Genomic DNA, 19375 nt, shown 5'->3' with positions numbered 1-19375 from the left:
GAAGGGGGACTGAGGACTCTGATGTGAAGGGGAGACTGAGGAGTCTGATGTGAAGGGGGACTGAGGACTCTGATGTGAAGGGGGACTGAGGAGTCTGATGTGCAGAGGGGACTGAGGAGTCTGATGTGCAGAGGGGACTGATGACTCTGATGCGAAGGGGGACTGAGGAGTCTGATGTGAAGGAGGGACTGAGGAGTCTAATGTGAAGGAGGGACTGAGGAGTCTAATGTGAAGGAGGGACTGAGGAGTCTGATGTGAAGGAGGGACTGATGTTTTAATAGAAGGGAGGGTTACGCTATTCCAAACTTCCCAGCTTATTCTTGACAGACACATCTGAACTGTCTGAGCCCTCCAGAAAGGTTTGAACGCATTATCACTGTAGATTTTGTATGTGAGCTGTAACCCTCCTCTGTGTCCTTTACATTCGCCCATGTTTTTTGGAGCTGAGAACCGTGACCACCAGACGAAGACTCTTACCCAAAATCTGCCATTTGAAGGTATTAAAGCTGAACTCCAGGTATAAATATTTATATATACATACATTTATCCAGCTTGGCCCAAAGCAAATATACAAATGTTATACCTGGATAGCCCGCAGGGATCCTGTAACATACTGTACAGAGCTGCTACAGGGCATTATAGCGACCGATTTTCCTGATCAAGGAACAGCCGCTGTGCTTCCCCTCACTCGGCATAGCGGCCATTTGATAAACGGCTAGTATTTTTAGTAATGGATACTAGACCTTCTCTGATTGGACGAGGGGCGGACATTTTTTTTTTTTTATAAGAAAGGTTTTCTGCTGAAAGTTCAAACAATTTTTTTATATGCTCCCTGTTCACACTGTACATGTGCGGTGGTGTGCAGAAAAAGCAGCTCAACAGACGGGGAGGAATTTATCAAAACTGGAGCAGACAGATCTGGAGCAGTTGTCCATGGCAACCAATCAGCTTCTCTCTTCAGTTTGCTCAGGTAAGATTTGAAAATAAGACAAAGAAGCTGATTGGTTGCTGTGCAAATCTGCTCCAGTTTTGATGAATTCCCCCCACAGTGTTAACAAACCCCTAAACATTGCCTTCCCTCTGCTCTTATATCTCCTGCATATAGTTCATAATAATTCTCAATGCAAAAGGGTTTCCTACTTTTCTTCCAAGCAGTCATGTGACCCAAGATCAGCGCTCCTGTCTGTGTGACTACATGGCGTGAATTCTCCCAGGACTGACAACGCTTTGGAGCTATGGATGCAGGTGGGGCGACATCACTGTTCTAAGGATTCAATGGTGTTTTTGGCCCTCCATAGGCTTTGCGATCACAGGATCACTGTGGGAAAAAAATTTAAATAGGTATTTGTGTAAGAATTATTAGAAACTGTATGCATGACCTATAAGAAGAGTGGGAAGGCAAAATGTAAAGGCAGGTGATTAGATTGACTTTCCTCCTTTCAAAGTTATCAGGAAATGAACAGGCCCAGAGATGAAAAGTACAAATTGCTCTGGTCCATGGGGTGGGGGGGGGAGTACAGGTACGAGAGCTGCAGCGTTTAAATGACTCTTTGTTATTGTTATTGGCTACCTTTTTTCCTTCAATAAATCGTCCTCAGTGTACTGCTGCTATGATTTTGCATGAAGGACAGAATTCAGCACAATGGATCCCAGGTAGGCAACCTGGGCACTCCAACTGTGGTGAAACTACAAGTCCCATGAGGGAGTGCAAGACTCTGACAGTCATAGGCATTTCTCCCAAAGACGAAGGCATTATGGGATTTGTAGTGTTACAACAGCTGTACGGCTAAGGTTGCCCATCCCTGCATTAAATTATCCCCTAGTAGCGGCCATGTGGTGGACTGTACAGCTCTCCTCATACACTCCAGTGCACTCCCCGCCTCTATCCCTTCACGTGCCGCAGCGGACTCGGAACTCTGAGTGAAGTGCCTTGTTCCCGGCGGAAATGTTTCTCCTCTGCACACGTGATGACGTGGCGCTGCAAACATGGCGGCGGACATCACTCTGCTGTTCAGAGCCAGTGTGAAAACTGTGAAGACTCGCAATAAGGCGCTTGGGGTGTCCCTGCCAGAGACAGATGTGCTGAGGAAGAACCGGCCCCGGGGGACGTTCAGTGCCAGAGCCCGGGATGTGGTGAGTGGCAGCTAGAGACCGGTCTGTATCAATGGGGACCTGTCACTCGCCAGATCTTGTGGAACCACAAGTCCCAGCGTGACATGAGAGCTTCTGCTGGGACCTATAATTCCACAACAGCTGAAGATGTGTGCTAAGCACACATTCATGATGTGTGAGGATGTTAGTGAAGTGCACCTGTCATCTCACAGCTGTTATGGAACCACAAGTGACAGCATGTCCTGACGTCTGCTGGTCCTTCCACAAATAGTTGGTCATGTACAGGAAAAATGTTATAATTTATATTGTATATTAAAGAGTCTCTAACACTTTCCTGATGGAGATGTGGATCACCTGACAGCTTCCTCCAGAACTTGTACTTCCACCTGACGGCTTCCTCCGGGACTTGTACTTCCACCTGACGGCTTCCTCCGGGACTTGTACCTCCACCTGACGTCTTCCTGATCTACTGAGCCGACGTGTGACAGTTTCATTGTCACAGGTCGGCTCAGATTATGAGGCTGAGTGAAAATCACTCGCCTCATAATTCTCCTTTAAGAAGGGACGGGAATGCCCTTCTCTCTGACAGATTGCATATAACTTCCTGTATCATCGCTAGAACAAAAAATTATAGAAAATTACCCCAATAAGACACAAACAGCAAGAAAAATAAAATAACCTGCTGAGTATTTCAATACTATGAAAGACTAAAAAAAAAAATCCATTTGGTTATCTATAGATTTTAGACACTGGGAGCCTTCACAGCTTCAGCGAGGACTTGTAATTCTACAGCCACTGGAGAGACATGGTAACAATTACACATTAATGTGAGCGAAGATTTGTTCTCCATTATGAAAAGTCCCTGTCACTCCCTAACTTGTGTTAAACCTCAGAATCACGCATTGACCACATCTGCTGTCATTTATAATTCCATTTATGAAGATGAATAGTGTATAGTATATTCTTGCAATGTAAGATACATGTTACGTAGGTTGGTCGCAGGTTTTTGCTTTATCACTTATGCCCTTCATTTTGCACATTGAGCCACTTACAATGAAGTTTCTGTTCTGTGGCATCATTATTAAGTTTACGGTGCATATTAAGTTAGCATGTTGTTGTTATATTGTTATATTCATTTAATGTTATTTAAAAAAGAACTCGTGGCACAATTTTGATGAACCCTTGTAGTGGGGCTACCCTCGCACTGCAAGGGTTTACTGCTCGTTTTCAACTAGGGCCTGAAAAAAAGAAAAAGTAATACTCACCCCATCCTGGGAACCGGCAGGCTGTGACGGCACTTCTTCCAGCCTGTCTTCTCGTCCAATCCAGAGATGGTATGTCCCTAGGCGTCCTCACGTCCAATACACAGTGTATAGAACGTGATGACTTGCGGATCCTTAGACTGCTGCAGGGGGTGTGTGGCTAGAAGGACCGGTCTAGGAGCAAGCCGGCTCCAAGGTTTGGTTGAGTATATCTTTTTTATTTTGGACCCTAGGTAGAAACGAGCAGTTAACCCTTGCAGCACGGGGGTAGCCCCACTGCAAGGGTAAATATAAAGTTGTTGTTTAAAGAAGAACTATGGGGTAAGTGTTTTCCCCATAGTTCTCCTAAGGGTCATGGGAGGACATAAACTAGCGTCCTCCCGTGACCCAATGCTCAGTATACCGCAAGCTACAGCTTGCGGTATACTGAGACCGCAGCAGCCGGGACGGATCCCGACATTACTGTTGAGATCCACCCAGCTGCGTAATTGACAGCTGGCTCTGCCTATCTAGAGGCAGCTGTACCCGCCCCCTCCCCCGTCTGTTCCGCCAGTCAGCGCTGGAGGATCGGAGCAGGGAGGGGGGGAATTCCTGCAGGGAGCCGTGAGTGACAGTCACGGCTCTCTGCAGGGACAGGATCGAGAAGTGAGCGAGCGACAGTATGTGTTCGCTCACTTCCCAATCGATTGATCACATGAGAACTGCAGTTACTTCCTGTCAGCTGATGTGAATGTTTGAATCTGATTCATAGCTGCGTTTCTTTATTTTAACCCTTGTACAGGGTCTGAACAGGCCCACAGCTTCTGTATTTATGAAATGGGAAAGAGAGACCTTTGGGGAAAATGATTTTCTCTTGACTTATCTTTCTGTGTAGACAATGGAGACATTGTAAGAGAAAGACGCACATGATCATTTGTAGATGCTTATAATGGTCAACATGAAAAGAAAAAAAACCAGACTGCTTAAAGCTGGACCCCAGACACAACACTAGTCACCATACTGGAGTAGAACTATCTTTAAAATGACACTAAACTCAGGAATTAAATCTTAAAAATACATTCAAGTACCTTAACTATTAACAACAATGTATCTTATTTGTATATCACTCGGCTTTAGATCCTCAAATCATCTCTGAATTCATGCTGACACTGTCCTTCCTTCAGGAGGGTGAATACTTTTGTTCCCCATGGTCCCTGTGTGTGTTGTAAAGTAGTCACAGCTCCAAGCTCACTCCTGTGATGGACTACAATCTCACCTTTAGTTTACTAAAATGTATTGAGATTGTAGTCCATCACGGGAGTGAGCTTGAAGCAGTGGCTACATTACAACACACACGGACTACGGTTGCATAGATACCAAGTACAGTACTCGGTACATGTACCGATACTTTTGAGCTCCAAGACTAGACTAGAGAAAAATTAGGAGGCCGCTGTCATTTGTAAGGAGCACACGGAGCTCCTGGGATTTGTACATCTCTGTTTTAATGTATGATTCTGTTTTTATAAATATAAATAAAGGGATGCATAGATACCAGTTTTGCGAGTACGAGTACTGGTATTTGCCGAGTACTTACAAGTACGAGTACTGATACATTTTTGTGTATGGTCATGTGACAGTTTTTCTAAAACAATACAGACTAATGATTTCAGGACAGTGGTGGAGCGCCAGAGCCAGGTCCCAGCTGCAACCTCTGCAACCCCGGTAGTTCTCATGAAAATGCCAAGTATCTGCACTGGTACTCGAAAAGTATCTGTGCATCTCTAACAGGGACCATGGGGAACAAAAGTATCCCCCCTCCAGAAGGAAGGACAGTGTCAGCATCAATTCAGAGGTGATTTGAGGATCTGCAGCCGAGTGATACACAAATAGGATACATTTTTGTTACTACTTGAATGCATTTTTAAGGTTTAGTGTCACTTTAAACTTTAATAAGCAGATTATGATTTATTTACAGATTGTAGATTGGCCCATTTCACTTTTTGCAGTAATACTGGTCCATTTCCTTTTGTTTCCTGTTCATTGATCCTTTACCTAGGCTTTCTTTGAACTGATGGAAGAAGGCTGCCGACCAGTATTTCTTGGTGGTCACCATAAGATGTCCTGTGCCTCGCCTGACACAGGGTCATACAGCTTACAGCACACAGCTTGTGCACAAATCCGGCCATCACTGTGCTAACCGGGAAATGCGGTTTCTTGTTTGATTTTAAGCAAGAAGAATGTCTTTGAAAATAAACATGACATGCGTACTAAGGGGTATTTCAGAATGGTTGGTATTTTGGAGCTTCAAATACACTGGTGCGCGTTTTTTCATCTGACTTGAAAGTGGACCTTTTTTGTAATATTCTTACAGTTCTGCATAATTAATTTCTTACTGTTCCACAATCAGCAGTGTTCTAACGTTTCCAAAAAGTTCCACCATTTATCATAAAAGAACTCCAGGAAACATTTTTATTAACCCTTGCTTTGGGGCTACCCTCCCCTCCCACTGCAAGGGTTAAGTGCTCGTTCGTCTAGGTTAAAAGAAAGTTATACTCACCAATGCTCTGACCTGGTTTTTCTTAGACTGGTCCTTCCAGGGTCTCTTCCCCCTCCTGTGCAGCACTGTGAGGACCCATAAATCATCACATTCTATATAATGTGTATAGATGTGAGGACGCTGAGGAAGATTCCAGTGCTGCAGTGGAGGAAGAGACAGGCTGGAGGGGGAGCGCTGTGACAAGACAGCCAGCTCGTGACTTCGGGTGAGTATAACTTTATTTTCGCACCTAGACAAAAACAAGCACCTTACCCTGGCAGTGCATGGGACAGCCCCACTGCAAGGGTTAAGAAAACGTTTTCCTGGAGTTCTTCTTTAAAAAGCATCCCTTAAGCTCTAGTCAAGTGACTTTGCCATGATTGAGATGATCTCATCACCCTGCTGCAGGCAGTAGAAAAGTTTCCTTCTAAAGAGAAGGGCAGATTAAGGAATTGTTGGAAGGAGTTCTGTGATGTCTGTGCAAAGTAAAGGTGGCCATACACCATACAATTAGAGGTCATCGCATTCCTCTAAGTGTAAAGGTGCCCATACACTGTACGATTATCGTACGAGAATCGCGGGAAATCCCGCGATCGTACGATAATCGCAAAGTGTATGGAAGGCGTGCAACCATTTCTACTGTACGGTCGCACGTCTTCTGTCGAACAAGCAGGCTTGAAAACACGCAGAGAATGGTACGATTCTCGGCGGGTTAGTGGCCTGCTTGTTCGACAACTGCTGAACGGGCCCGTGTGCGTACACGCACACTGCCCGTTTGCAGTCATCGGAAGCCGCCCCTCATTGCAGTCATGATAGCAAGTACGATCTGCCTGTCCAAGATGGGCAGATCGTACGAGCTTTTAATTCGCTTACAACCATCGCAAGACAAAAGTCTTGCGATGGTTGTAAGGTGTATAGGCACCTTGAAACTGGCCATACGTGCTTTCGATTTTTCTTATTTATCCTCACGGGGCTTGATCTCCTATGCGCACTGAACAGCGTGGATGGCAGAATCTCCCGTGTTGTATCCTAACAACCGCCGTTTACGTGTGAACTAAAGAAAGATGAGTAAGCTTTCTTAGCAGCTCTATTCGTCTGAAATCTTGGACTATGCCCTCCTATACGGAATAATTACTCATTCAGTTCTGGAAGCAATGGGCTTCTTTCATCATAGGTAAAAGTGATACAATAGGTTAAAACCGACACTCGTTAGGCCGGGTTCACACCTAGGTGGCATTGTTTTTGCGTGTTTGTGTGTTCAGCTTGAGGTTATTTGCACATTTTGATGCGCGTTTGTACACCCAAACATGAAGACGTGTGCTTTGATTGGCAGCTTCAGAAACATTGCGGGCAATGGACGAACGCGCACGAAAATGTACATTTTCCTGCTCTGGTGTGAATAGGGTCCATAGAAATGCCTGGGATTTCTTGTGTTGGGCAATTAAAAGCTCTTTTTCCAACTGCTCAAAAAATGCCTACTTGCCCTGTTTGGGGAGGATGAAACATGTAAGCATATGTATGTTTGCTGCTTTTATGCCTTTTTGCAAATAAAGTATTGTATGGACGGATCCCCTTGTGAGTGCCGGTGCTTAGTGAAGGGTCTGGCGCAAGCTTTACCAGGCACCGAAGTTCCAGCAGCGGGATTGGAGACGAGGGTAGAGCTGCTCTAGGTTTCTTAATTGCTACAAAAGTGATATAATGCTTTACTTGTGAAAGCAGACTAGAGCGCCACCTGCTGGCTGAATGTTTAATATTTACCTGTCTACAGTTAAAGTTTCTACAGTTAGTTTCTTTAAATAAAGAAAATGTGTAAAAAATCAATACGTTCCCTTTAGCCGCACATCATTTAGCCTAAATTATTGAAGGCGATCTGTCTGAATAAAAAGAAACAAGGAAATCTGCTCTTGATGACAAGGTTTTGAAAGTGCATGCTCCAGGGCTGGCATGCTTAGTAACTCAGAAGAAGCATGTGCCTCTCATAAAAGGGTTTTTTAAGAAGAGTAAAATGAGGCTTTGCATAGCGCAGGAAGCACAAATGCTGGATGAGAACCATATTCAGAGCCGATCAGCTGATACTGGTCAGCATCGTTAGAGAAGAACAAAAAACTTGCAGACAGGATGTCTTAAAAAGGAAAGATGTAGTGGTTCCGGGGGACATCAAAGCCAAATCAAATCCTCTAGTTAATCAGGTCCCACTTGAGATTTAATTTGAAACATAAGGCACACATGGGCCTATTCACAGACAATTTAATGTGATTACAAGAGCTCTGAAAACTGTCTATCACATTGGTAACGTAGCCGGGTTTTAAACCCTTTTACAGGGATGGAGAGTGCATAGCTGTCGACGGACTTGTTTTTGGAAATGATGTTCATTTGTAGAGGTAGAAATCCCAGTTTATTGTATTCTCCGCATCTTTGACAGTAATTTAAGTAAAGACTCCTCCTACATGTTACATGTAAAGCGGAACTGTACGACCCCTGTTCTTGCCATAATGTGCAAGTAAAAACAACATGCATACAGACTCTCCACACTGTGTTACATCATCCAGCTAGGAGACAGGGTAAGGGTTTTTTTTTTTTAGCAGAAGAGAAATGCAAAGTCTAAAGCTGGCCATACACCGATAGATTAGCTGTAGATTGTCTATGGTCAGATGGAAAAAGTGCAACAGATTCCTCCATCTACGCTAAACTGTGTGGATGGAGGAATCTCCCACTGGGCCAAGCTTCAGTATCTTGCTGGTCGGCTCCGCTGGCTGTCAAAATACCTGAACAATGCCTACATCTAATCAGATTGTTCAGGTATATTGACATTCTGCGGGGCAGACTAGCAAGATACTGAAGCTTGGCCCAGTGGGAGATTCCTCCATCCACACAGTTTAGCGTAGATGGAGGAATCTGTTGCACTTTTTCCATCAGACCATAGACAATCTGCAGATAATCTATCGGTGTATGGCCAGGTTAACGTTAAGAATGTATGCTGTCTTGTACTTTGAATTGTTTTGGAGAAAGAGCGGTTTGGATCTTTATGGCTCACCTGACTCTAATATTGCTAGCTGCCATGGTTGGGTTGCTCCCACCAACAGACATGTTCTCCACCCTGCACTGTTGAGTGTCAAAATGCCAGAGGCCTCATGCACACTTTCGTATTTTATGGCTTGTTCACACCAGGAGCCGTACATGCTGCAGCACAGTGTCAGAGTTTGTTAGAACTTAAAGAAGAACTATGGGGTCAGTGTTTTTCCCCATAGTTCTCTTCAGGGTCACGGGAGGACACAAACTAGCGTCCTCCTGTGACCCAAAGCTCAGTATACCGCGAGCTACAGCTTGCGGTATTCTGAGACCACCGCAGCCGGGACGGATCACGACATTACTGTCGATCCACTCAGCTGCGTGATTGACAGCTGGCTCTTCCTATCTAGTGGCAGAGCCAGCTGCGCCCGCCCCCTCCCCCGTTCGTTCCTCCAGTTAGCGCTGGAGGATGGGAGGGGAGAATCCCTGCAGGGAGCCGTGAGTGACAGTCACGGCTCTCTGCAGGGACAGGATCGAGAAGTGAGCGAGCAACGGTATGTGTTCGCTCACTTCTCAATCTATTGAGCCGACGTGTGACAGTTTCATTGTCGCACGTCGGCTCGAACTAAAGGAGACCCTCATAGTTCTCCTTTAATCGAAATGTCACAGGTGACATTTCATTAAGTTCTGAGGGCTCACTGTGATGTGCTGAAACAGAATACTACATGCCATACCTTTTTTAAGTGAACACCACTGGAGCACACTTGTGTGAGCTGTCATCACGCATGACAAGGACAATTGCCTTCGGGCTGTGCTGGAAAAAATGGCCAGCGCAGCCCGAACACGTATGGTGTCGTCAAGCCCTAAATGCGCATGTCAGGACAAAGGCCGGTCAGGACACCATGTGCATGGAGTTTGCATGTTCTCCCTGTTTTTGCATGGATTTCCGCCATGTACTCCGGATTCCTCCCACACTCCAAAGACATGCTGGAAGGTTCACTGGTTCCTGTCTAGATTTGACAATAATTTGTGTGTGATAGGGATCTTAGATTGTAAGCTCCTTCAGGGCGGGGACTTATGTGAATGCGCACTGTAAAGTGCTGCATAAATTGTCTGCGCTATATAAATACCTGTAATAAATAACAAAGGTATAGCATACTCACATCTGTGCACTTTGCTCCAGCGCTCTTTAGAAAATAGCTCAGGTACGTTTTTCTTTCAGCCTTTTTATTTTGTTTGTTTCAAACTTTTTCTTAGAAGTTTTTGAAAAGTAATATCACAGAAAAAAAGTCATATACAGCAAAAGATCAAATGTTACACGAATACCACATACAGACAGGTATAGACATGAATAACAATAACTGGTTGTGGTTCTGTGGTACCCTGAACAGGTAATCCACTAATCAACCCTTACATAAAGAAAAGGCAGGTAAATTAGGCCCCATGTGTGTTACTCTGCATATATGTGTGAATGTGTCACCGGTCCAAAACTCTGTCTGTCTGATGTGTTTGTCATGGCTCCAATACTGAGCATGTACGCTGTATGCCGCACTGCATTTTTCTGTATACTGCTCTGTAGTGCCCTACAATACTGCACTGCCCTACACTACTCTATGCAGAATTGTATGGACCTTCACTCTATATTGCCCTACAATGTAAATTGCCCTAAAATGTGGTACTGCTCTACACTACTCTGTACTACACTTAACTGCTCTTTACTGTGTATGGTCCTACAGTTTATACTGCCTTGCAATGCTGTACTGCCCTCCACTTGTCCTATTGTGGTATAGTCGTATACTACTGTATATGATACTGCATACCTCACTGCATTGTCCTATACTGTTTTACTGCATGTTCACAATGAACAGAACAAATGTATGCATGGGCACCTATCCAGTGGCGGACCTTAGGAACAAAGGGCCCTGGTACTAGATTTGTTCTCGGGGCCCCCCCCTTCCTGCTCCCAAGGGGGGGTGCCCGAACTGGATCTCATTGGCCCCCTAACACTCCAGCTCTCTCTACACTAAACAAGCTTGTACTCTAATGTCCCCCCATAGTCACACACTATTATCTTACATTCATATAGCTTTGACATATACCATAGTACTGTACAGAGAACACTGAACCAGACACAGCAGTCTCTGTACAGAGGAGCTTACACTCTAATGCAGAATGCCATCATCTGTTGAGGAGTACAAATCCCAGAAATACATAATAAAGCAATGCAGAATAATAGTATATGAATTTGGTACATACTCTGTGCTGCCGCTCTTCTCTGGAATGCCGGCCTGATGTCTTGTGCAGAGGGCCTCAGGAGGGGGAGATGTGCGGGCAGCAAAAGCGCTATCGGCAGGTGCCAGGTGGTTCTACAGAAGGCTGCTGCGCAGGACCTAACACAACTGAGGTCAGCGGTGTGGCGCGGAGTGTGGAGGTCAGCGGTGTGGCGCGGAGTGTGGGGCTCAGCGGTGTGGTGCGGGTGTGATGCGGAGGTCAGCGGTGTGATGCACAGTGCAGAGCTCAGGGTGTGACGCACAGTGCAGAGGTCAGAAAGAAAAAAACTTACAGTGCACACAGATATGATTCAGTTGCTCTACCCTCATTCTCTCCAGGTGGGGTCGGACAAGCAGCCATGTTTCCTGCATTTACTAAGTTGAAGCCCCCAGCAGACTCCTTGTGTCTTCTCCCCAGCCAGGTCCCGTTCTCCTGTAGCCTCTAGCAAATAGTGATTCTGCAGTCTTCCTCCTACAGCAGCTGACATGGGAGCTGCAGGTGGCCGCCGAGCAGAACGATCACTGAAGCAGGCACATGGTTGTGACAGCTGAACATATTCTTCTCTTTGGCTGCTCTGTGGCTGCAGCGGCCGAGAGAAGAATCTGTACAGCTGTCACTACCATGTGCCCGCTTCATTGATGGAGAGAGACTCTTCTTAGCTCTCTCCTCTCAATGAGAAGAGAGCGCCGCTGCAGCGGCCGTTTTTAAGGGGCCTCACTCCGTCCCCCTCTGACTACAATCCCCGGGACGGACCTCATTGGGCCCCTCAACTGCCTTGGCCCCTGGGGTGGCTGCACCGGCGGTAGGTCCACCCCTGCACCTATCTATAGGTCAGTCATAAGTATCGTGCTGGGGATATGTTAATAAACGTCCTACCTTTGAGAGCCTTCAGACAACACTTTGCTTGGCTGTTGACTCTCAGTCTCGGCTATTACTGACACCTCTGGCCTCCACTGATGATCAGGAGGTAATCAGAAGGGTTCCAGATCATGTGACAACTATATCAGCTATGATGTAATGATCAGATACTGGCTTGAGGTGGAGGCATCAGTAACTATATAAGCCTTCATTCTGCAGGTGGCAGTGTTAATCTGTGGCTCGCCCGCCTTTCTTTTTTTTTTTTTCCAAAAATTTTTTATTGGTTTGCTTTAGGAAATAGAAACAGTACAGATAAATTTCCGCCCGCCTTTCTGATTGCCCGGCTTTCCGAGCAATCAGGAAACTGGGCAGCGAGTCATTACACCCTGCCTGGCTTCTTGATTGGCCCGGATGCTGGCTCAATGCTATATCCTCACCAGGTGACGAGGAGCATGTAACCAGCTTCTCGACCAATCAGGAAGCCGGGGGTGGAGTCATTACCTGCCCCCCATTTTCCTGATTGGCCCGTGAAGCCAGCTCCATGCTCCCTGGTGAAGATGAAGCATGGAGCCGGCTTCCCGTCCAATCAGGAAGCCGGGCCGTATGTAATGACTCCCCACCCAGGTTCCTGATACCAGAAGTTCTGGTATCGTGATAGGCATCGGGAGCAGTTGGGCGAGTACTAGTACTCGGCCAAATACTTGGCATCGGCACCGATACTAGTATCAGTGCATCCATAATTGTAACCCTATCAAAGGCGGTGCCTATGCAATGGTTCTTCTGGCAGGATCAACAGACATTTACAAACTGTTGTGGGGTTATTTAGAAAAAAAACAAACTTACTGGTATGGGCAGCCTACCAGGCTAAACTGGCGGAAGGTAAAACGTGATTAAAATGAATTTTAACATAATCACTGCTTTCCCCACTTTTGTAGTAAGTACGGCCGTCATGTCTTTGCTAGACTTTCAAATAAACAGCTTCATGAGAAGAATAAAACTGTTTTCAGATTTTATAAGTATGGTGTTTTTTTTTTTTTTAATACTTTTCTAATAAAACCCAACAAAAAAAGAACTGCTGTTACAAAATAGGTTTTTGGTGTCATTTGTTTTCATCTATTAAATATAAAAAATTGTCATGCTGAAAGAAATGGTGATTGGAGTCACATATAATAGAAAGCTATTTCAAATTCCTTAATGTATGTTTTACTTTACAGTGGAATTTAGCAATTTTGTACCTTGTACATGGGCACTTTCCACTTAGATACATGCAGACAGTATCCAGTTTTGGAGTCCTTGTTCCCCGCGGGAGTATGGAATTGTCAGAACTAATTTTGTTACTTTACATCCATAGAAAATGCCATTTGTCTTGTGTTACCAAAGCATGAATGTACATTTAATTGCCAGATGTTCATTTCTGCTGTTTGATTTGTGCAACTCTATATCAAGTCACAGGGAGAATCGTTCAGTGGAATTCTACAAATATAAGGTATCGTTCTTTGCCCTGTCCTAATCTAATCATTTAGGAAGACAGTTCCATGTATTCTTCTGGGATTAGAAAAGTGAGAGCACAGCGTCTTTCTATTGGTTAAATCATTTTGAAGTCGTGTCCTTAATTAGCCTTTAGAAGAAGAGAAATCATTTACGGTTTTGTAATATTCAAAGACCTGATTGTCCCCCAACTACAGTTGGTGGTAGTGTGGGCTTTCAGCAGTATTACGTGGTGCAAGGAAGTCTGACTTGGATTCAGAGTTATAAAAACTACAGGTACCTGTGCCTGGCTTGTCCATAGCAACTACTTGGGAAGGGAGGGGGGCGCAGTTCTGTTCTTCAAAATTCACAAAAAAATGATTATTGAATTCTTATAATTTAAATCTGATGGATTTGATTCTGTGGGCACAACACAGATTTTTATTTTCCTGAACTAGCCTTAAGGTTTACAAAGCATTTATTTCAGGCAGAATTTTTGTTTTTGTGGGTGGAATATGGGTCTCAGGTTGACCTTTAGGCCTTATTCAAATGGGCGTGCACATCCACATGGCATGCAAGCCCCTGCAGAGACTTGCTCCTGGGAGGGACTGCATTCAAGTGGGTGCACCCAGACCCGGGTAGATGCGTAGTTGTGTGCAGCCGCCTCCTGTCATAGGAATGTACAGATGGACGCAACTGCAAGCTGCATCTGTCCTTCCCAGCAGGTCTCTGCATGGGCATGTACTCTGTATGGTTGCGCATGCCCATATGAATGGGGCCTTAAAAAGACAAGTGACAAAGCACAGTAGAGCAGGTATCTACATGTCTCATTTCTGTCACAAATCCCAGAAACAATGTGTTTTTATCACAATTTAGGATAGCGGGTAGCATCACCAGACCAGACAGGTCATAGGGACAAAAAGAAGAACCCATGTGCTACATTTCTACAGTGCCTGGCCAACAGAAAGGCACCACCTGGATTTAGCAAAGCAAATATGTCAGAGCCTTCCATTGCATAGTTACAGCAGTGATTACTATGTTTCATCTGGCAACAAATGAGGCCAGCTGCCTACCTGAATATACTGAATGACCAGGTTTTTTCCATCAATGGATTTTTTTTCTTGGATTGGGCATATTCCAACATGACATTGCCAGGATTCATCGGACTCGGATTGTAAAAGAATGGTTCAGGGAGCATGAGACATCATTTTCACACATGGATTGGCCACCACAGAGTCCAGACCTTAACCTCATTGAGAATCTTCCAGGTGTGCTGGAGAAGACTTTATACAGTGGTCTAACTCCCCCAGCATGACTACAAGATCTTGGTGAAAAATGAATGCAACTCTGGACAGAAGTAAATGTTGTGACATTGCATAAACTTATAGAAACAATGGTGAATGCTTGCCGTAATCGGAGCTAAAAGAGATCCAGCGAAATATAAGAGTGTGACTTTTTTTTTGTTTTCTGACCAGACAGTGTATTTTTGTTCTTTAGCTGTACATTTATTGCAGAGAACAGAGCTGAGGGAGTTAGTTAGTAAGAGAGCCATTGCAGTTTGTTGCTTTTTTTGTTCAATATTGCAAAGGTGAGAGGAATGTTTTTACACTATGTTGCATGTAAAACACCGATAATGCCAACCTTTGGTTTTGGCAAGCTTCTCGGCATGGTCATGTCGGTCCAGCAGAAACTGTACCTCTGTGGAACAGAAACTGTTATGTGTGCACCGAACTTGTTGGCTGCCACTGATCTATTTATAATAGAAATGTGTTCCAACTCTGCATTTAATTATGGTTATTTTAGTGCCCAACAGTGCAGTAAGTATACAGAGTACTGCAGCACTGCCTGTCCCTGCTTCCTGGGTCTGTACCTGAGGCCTGGGCAGGTGAGGGCGACAGCTGCCATGATGGTAGTTCTGTCACTATGATTTATATAAGGTTTGATACAGGTAGAAGATTCAAGTCCACCTGCGTTCACCTAACTGAGAAATGTTGGAGTATTAGTAAACTGTTTTCTGGGTACGTGTTGAAGTAAACCTAAGCCTAGTCACTAAAATCATAAGTTTTAACATGTTGATGTAATTTCAAAAGCTGTTTTTATTCTTTTAATATGTGCAGCTTTTATTAAGGGACCATTCACAGCCCTTGCTGCATTATTGCACATACTCTATATGGCCAAAAGTATTGGGACGCCTGCCTTTACCCGCACATGAACTTTAATGGCATCCCAGTCTTAAGGTGCCCATACACCTGCCGATGATCGTGCGATCATCGGCAGGTGTATGGGCAGCGTGCGACAGCTTCTTTTGTAAGGTCGCACGACTTTCGCCTTCCGAGCACGCTGGAAAACCTGCCGAAAATCGAACTGCCCGCTCAGCACTGCAATCATCGTAAGCTCTCCCATCAGCGGGGAGGGCTTGCGATGATCGCAAGTACGATCTGCCTGTCCAAGATGGGCAGATCGTACAAAATTTTAATCCCCTTACAACCATCGCACAACGAAAGTCATGCGATGATTGTAAGGTGTATGGGCAGCTTTAGTCCGTCGGGTTCAATATTGAGTTGGCCCACCCTTTGCCGCTATAACAGCTTCAACTCTTCTGGGAAGGCGTCCACAAGGTTTAGGAGTGTGTCTATGGGAATGTTTGACCATTCTTCCAGAAGCGCATTTGTGAGGTCAGTTACTGATGTTGGACGAGAAGGCCGGGCTCACAGTCTCCGCTCTAAATCATCCCAAAGGTGTACTATCGGGTTAAGGTCAGGACTCTGTGCAGGTCAGTCAAGTTCCTTCACCTCAAACTGGCTCATCCATGTCTTTATGGACCTTGCTTTGTGCACTGGTGCGCAGTCATGTTGGAACAGGAAGGGGCCATCCCCAAACTGTTCCCACAAAGTTGGGAGCATGAAATTGTCCAAAATGTCTTGGTATGCTGATACCTTAAAGTGACATTAAGGCCCTGTTCACATGTAGCGACGTATCGCGCGATTTCCGCTGCGATATCGCGCATTTTTGCTGCGCGATATCGCGAGAAGTCGCCGGCCAATGCTTTTCAATGGAGCTGTCTTAACTCCATGTCGCGGTCGCAAGTCGCTTCTACCAGACCCTTTTTTCGGCGGATTTTGCGCGATTTTGCTTTTTTCCTATGTAGCCCGACTGAGAAGGTCGCGCTACCGTCGCTGGACGTCGCTGGAACATCGCCCCGAAAAGTCGCGCTATACCGGCCGCTGCAAAGGTATGTCGCTACATGTGAACGGGGTCTAAAGTAAAAAAAAAAATTCTACTCCAACTACTCCAACTAAAAATTTCTACTCCAACCAATGGCACTTACCTTAAATTATGTTTCTTAATCCGATCTTCTGCGCTGCTGCAGGTCTCCGATCCAGCGCTGACTCCTCTGTCCTTGCTGGCACTTCCTGTCCCGCGTTTTCTGCATACGTGCACGCGTCCCTATACTTACCTTGTGTGTCTCCTCGTCTCCCGCCCGAAAATGTGAACTGCGCATGGGCTCGCCCCAAGATGCTCTGCGGTCGCCAGAGAATTTTCAAATTTTCGGACGGGAGCGCACAGAGAAGACACAGGCAAGTATTAACCTCTTCTAAAGCGTTTTAAAAAAAACACTTTTTGCATATATCTACTGCTTGCTAGCAGTAGATATATGCAAAAAAAACCTGAGGGTTTAATAACCCTTTAAGAGTTCCCTTCACTGGATCTAAGGGGCCAAGCCCAACACTTGAAAAACAACCCCACCCCATAATCCCCCCCTCCACCAAACTTTACACTTGGCACAATGCAGTCAGGCAAGTATCGTTCTCCTGGCAACTGCCAAACCCAGACTCGTCCATCGGATTACCAGACAGAGAAGCGTGATTACTCACTCCAGAGAACACGTCTCCACTTCTCTGGAGTCCAGTAGCGGCGTGCTTTACACCACTGCATCCGACGCTTTGCATTGCACTTGGTGATGCAAGGCTTGGATGGAGCTGCTCGGCCATGGAAACCCATTCCATGAAGCTCTCTACGCACTGTTGTGCCAATCTGAAGGCCACACAAAGTTTGGAGGTCTGTAGCTATTGACTCTGCAGACAGTTGGCGACTTCTGCGCCCTGTGTGCTTCAGCATGCGCTGACCCCGTTCTGTCATTTTACGTGGCCTACCACTTCGTGGCTGAGTTGCTGTTGTTCCCAGTTGACTCCACTTTGTTATAATACCACTAACAGCTGACCGTGGAATATTTAGTAGCAAGGAAATTTCACGGATGGACTTATTGCACCGGTGGCAATCTATCACGGTAGTCATGCTTCAATTCACTAAGTCGATTAACGTTATCAAAGTTTTCCATCATCGATTAGTTGAATTTCGAATTAGTTGGCCTGCTTGCGGCTCACCGCACGCTACTTCTCCTCTCCGCCGCATATATTTAAAAACCAAAGCTGTGAACGTGACTTTTACCAAACATTTTGTGGTGGAGAATCCGTAACTATCATTTAAAACACCTGAACCTGGAAGATTCTCCTGCAGAGAATGCTTTCTGAATGTCAGATTCTCTTCTTTATAAATATGCCCCTAGTGTGCTTTGAATTAGTGGACTTGGCTGGTAACTGGTTACATTTCTGTGCACACTGTGTAAATGACTATTTCTGTGGCTGCCATTCTTTTCCAACATAGAACATTTGAGATTTGATGAAATAGATTGCCTTTCTTTCGACCCATTAATAGTATGTTATGAAAGCAAAGGATGTTGATGATTTGTGGTGTGGGTGCTTTGCTAACATACAGATTCTCTTTTATCCGTGTAATTAGTAGACTAGAAAGTACATCATATGACTCGTGGCTTTGAAAGGGGTTATTCATATAATGATATTATCTAAAGCAGAGAAAATTGTCTGGTTTGAACAGCATTTCTTTACACACATGAATGCTACTCAAATGCCGGAGAGCAAACTGCCCATCCACGACCTGATAAGCAGACTTTTATTTGTCCTCCAGCAGTGATGTCTTAAAGACAGTAAACCGTTCAATAAGCAAATGTCTAGCTGCGTGTGCTTCTTTAACAGCCAATTACATTAAGAGAATCTTACACTTGTATATCTTTTTATGCTCCAGCAAACCGTGAAAGGAACAATTGCACGCATACACATTATCGGTGGATAAAACTTTTTTATGCTGTAAAGCAGAACTCTAGGCAAATAGCTAATTTTGCCGCTGAAGTAGATACGTGTGAAATGTTTTACCTGATTAGGGTTTTGTAAGTTGGTTGAGCCAGTCTTGTGGTTCAAGCACACCTTCCACTTTGCACAGCTAGGTAGATGAGAAGATTATGACTGGTTCAGCTTTCTTTTTTATCCTTCATCGTCTCCAGCCTGCTCATTCCACAGGGAATCGACATCATCTCCTCTGTCCAGTGAGCAGCAAGGTGATCCAGGAAGTGGTAAAGCTGTACCAGGGATTAGAGTAAGTATAATGGGGCAGATATGCGTGAAATCACAAAGCTTGCTGGACAGAAATCATTTGGGACATGAAACTGCTCACATATATAAAGCACAGAATATGTCTTTGAAGCATCCAGACATTGCAGTATTTCTGGAACATGGTACAAGTATCTGTATATCTTTCTATGGCCCCAGCTTGGGAATATTGCTCTACATTTCAGGGATGTTGAAATGTAATAAAAAAAAAAAAAGACTTGTCCAAGGGACTAAAATGTGGGTGCTCAATCTGCTTGTCCCTCATGACAGTCTACTTTTCCTGATTCGATAGCAGGAAACTTATAAGGATGCATTGCCCATTCTACGGCCTTAGAATGAAGGCGCGCCCTTATACCGGCCCCACCACCACCTCCCCGGTACCTAGCTCTGTCCGCCCCCCGTCCCTCTCTTCCTCA

The 19375-nt window shown here is 45.0% G+C and overlaps 1 protein-coding gene across 1 annotated transcript in view; it reads left to right on the top strand.

The window, feature by feature from the left end:
- Nucleotides 1-1934: 1934 nt before the first annotated feature.
- STX18 (syntaxin 18) overlaps nucleotides 1935-19375 on the top strand; it is a 122673-nt gene continuing 105232 nt past the window's right edge. Inside the window, exon 1 of the mRNA XM_018568068.1 lies at nucleotides 1935-2133. Within this exon, the coding sequence (XP_018423570.1) occupies nucleotides 1987-2133 (147 nt within the window). The 5' untranslated portion in view covers nucleotides 1935-1986. The remainder of the gene's footprint in view (nucleotides 2134-19375) is intronic.

The sequence above is a fragment of the Nanorana parkeri genome, unplaced genomic scaffold, assembly GCF_000935625.1.
Source record: "Nanorana parkeri isolate BGI_ZX_2015 unplaced genomic scaffold, ASM93562v1 scaffold1134, whole genome shotgun sequence".
NCBI classification, from domain to species: Eukaryota; Metazoa; Chordata; class Amphibia; order Anura; family Dicroglossidae; genus Nanorana; species Nanorana parkeri.
The sequence above is the reverse complement of the archived record's forward strand: the minus strand, read 5'-3'. Positions and strand labels throughout refer to the sequence as shown.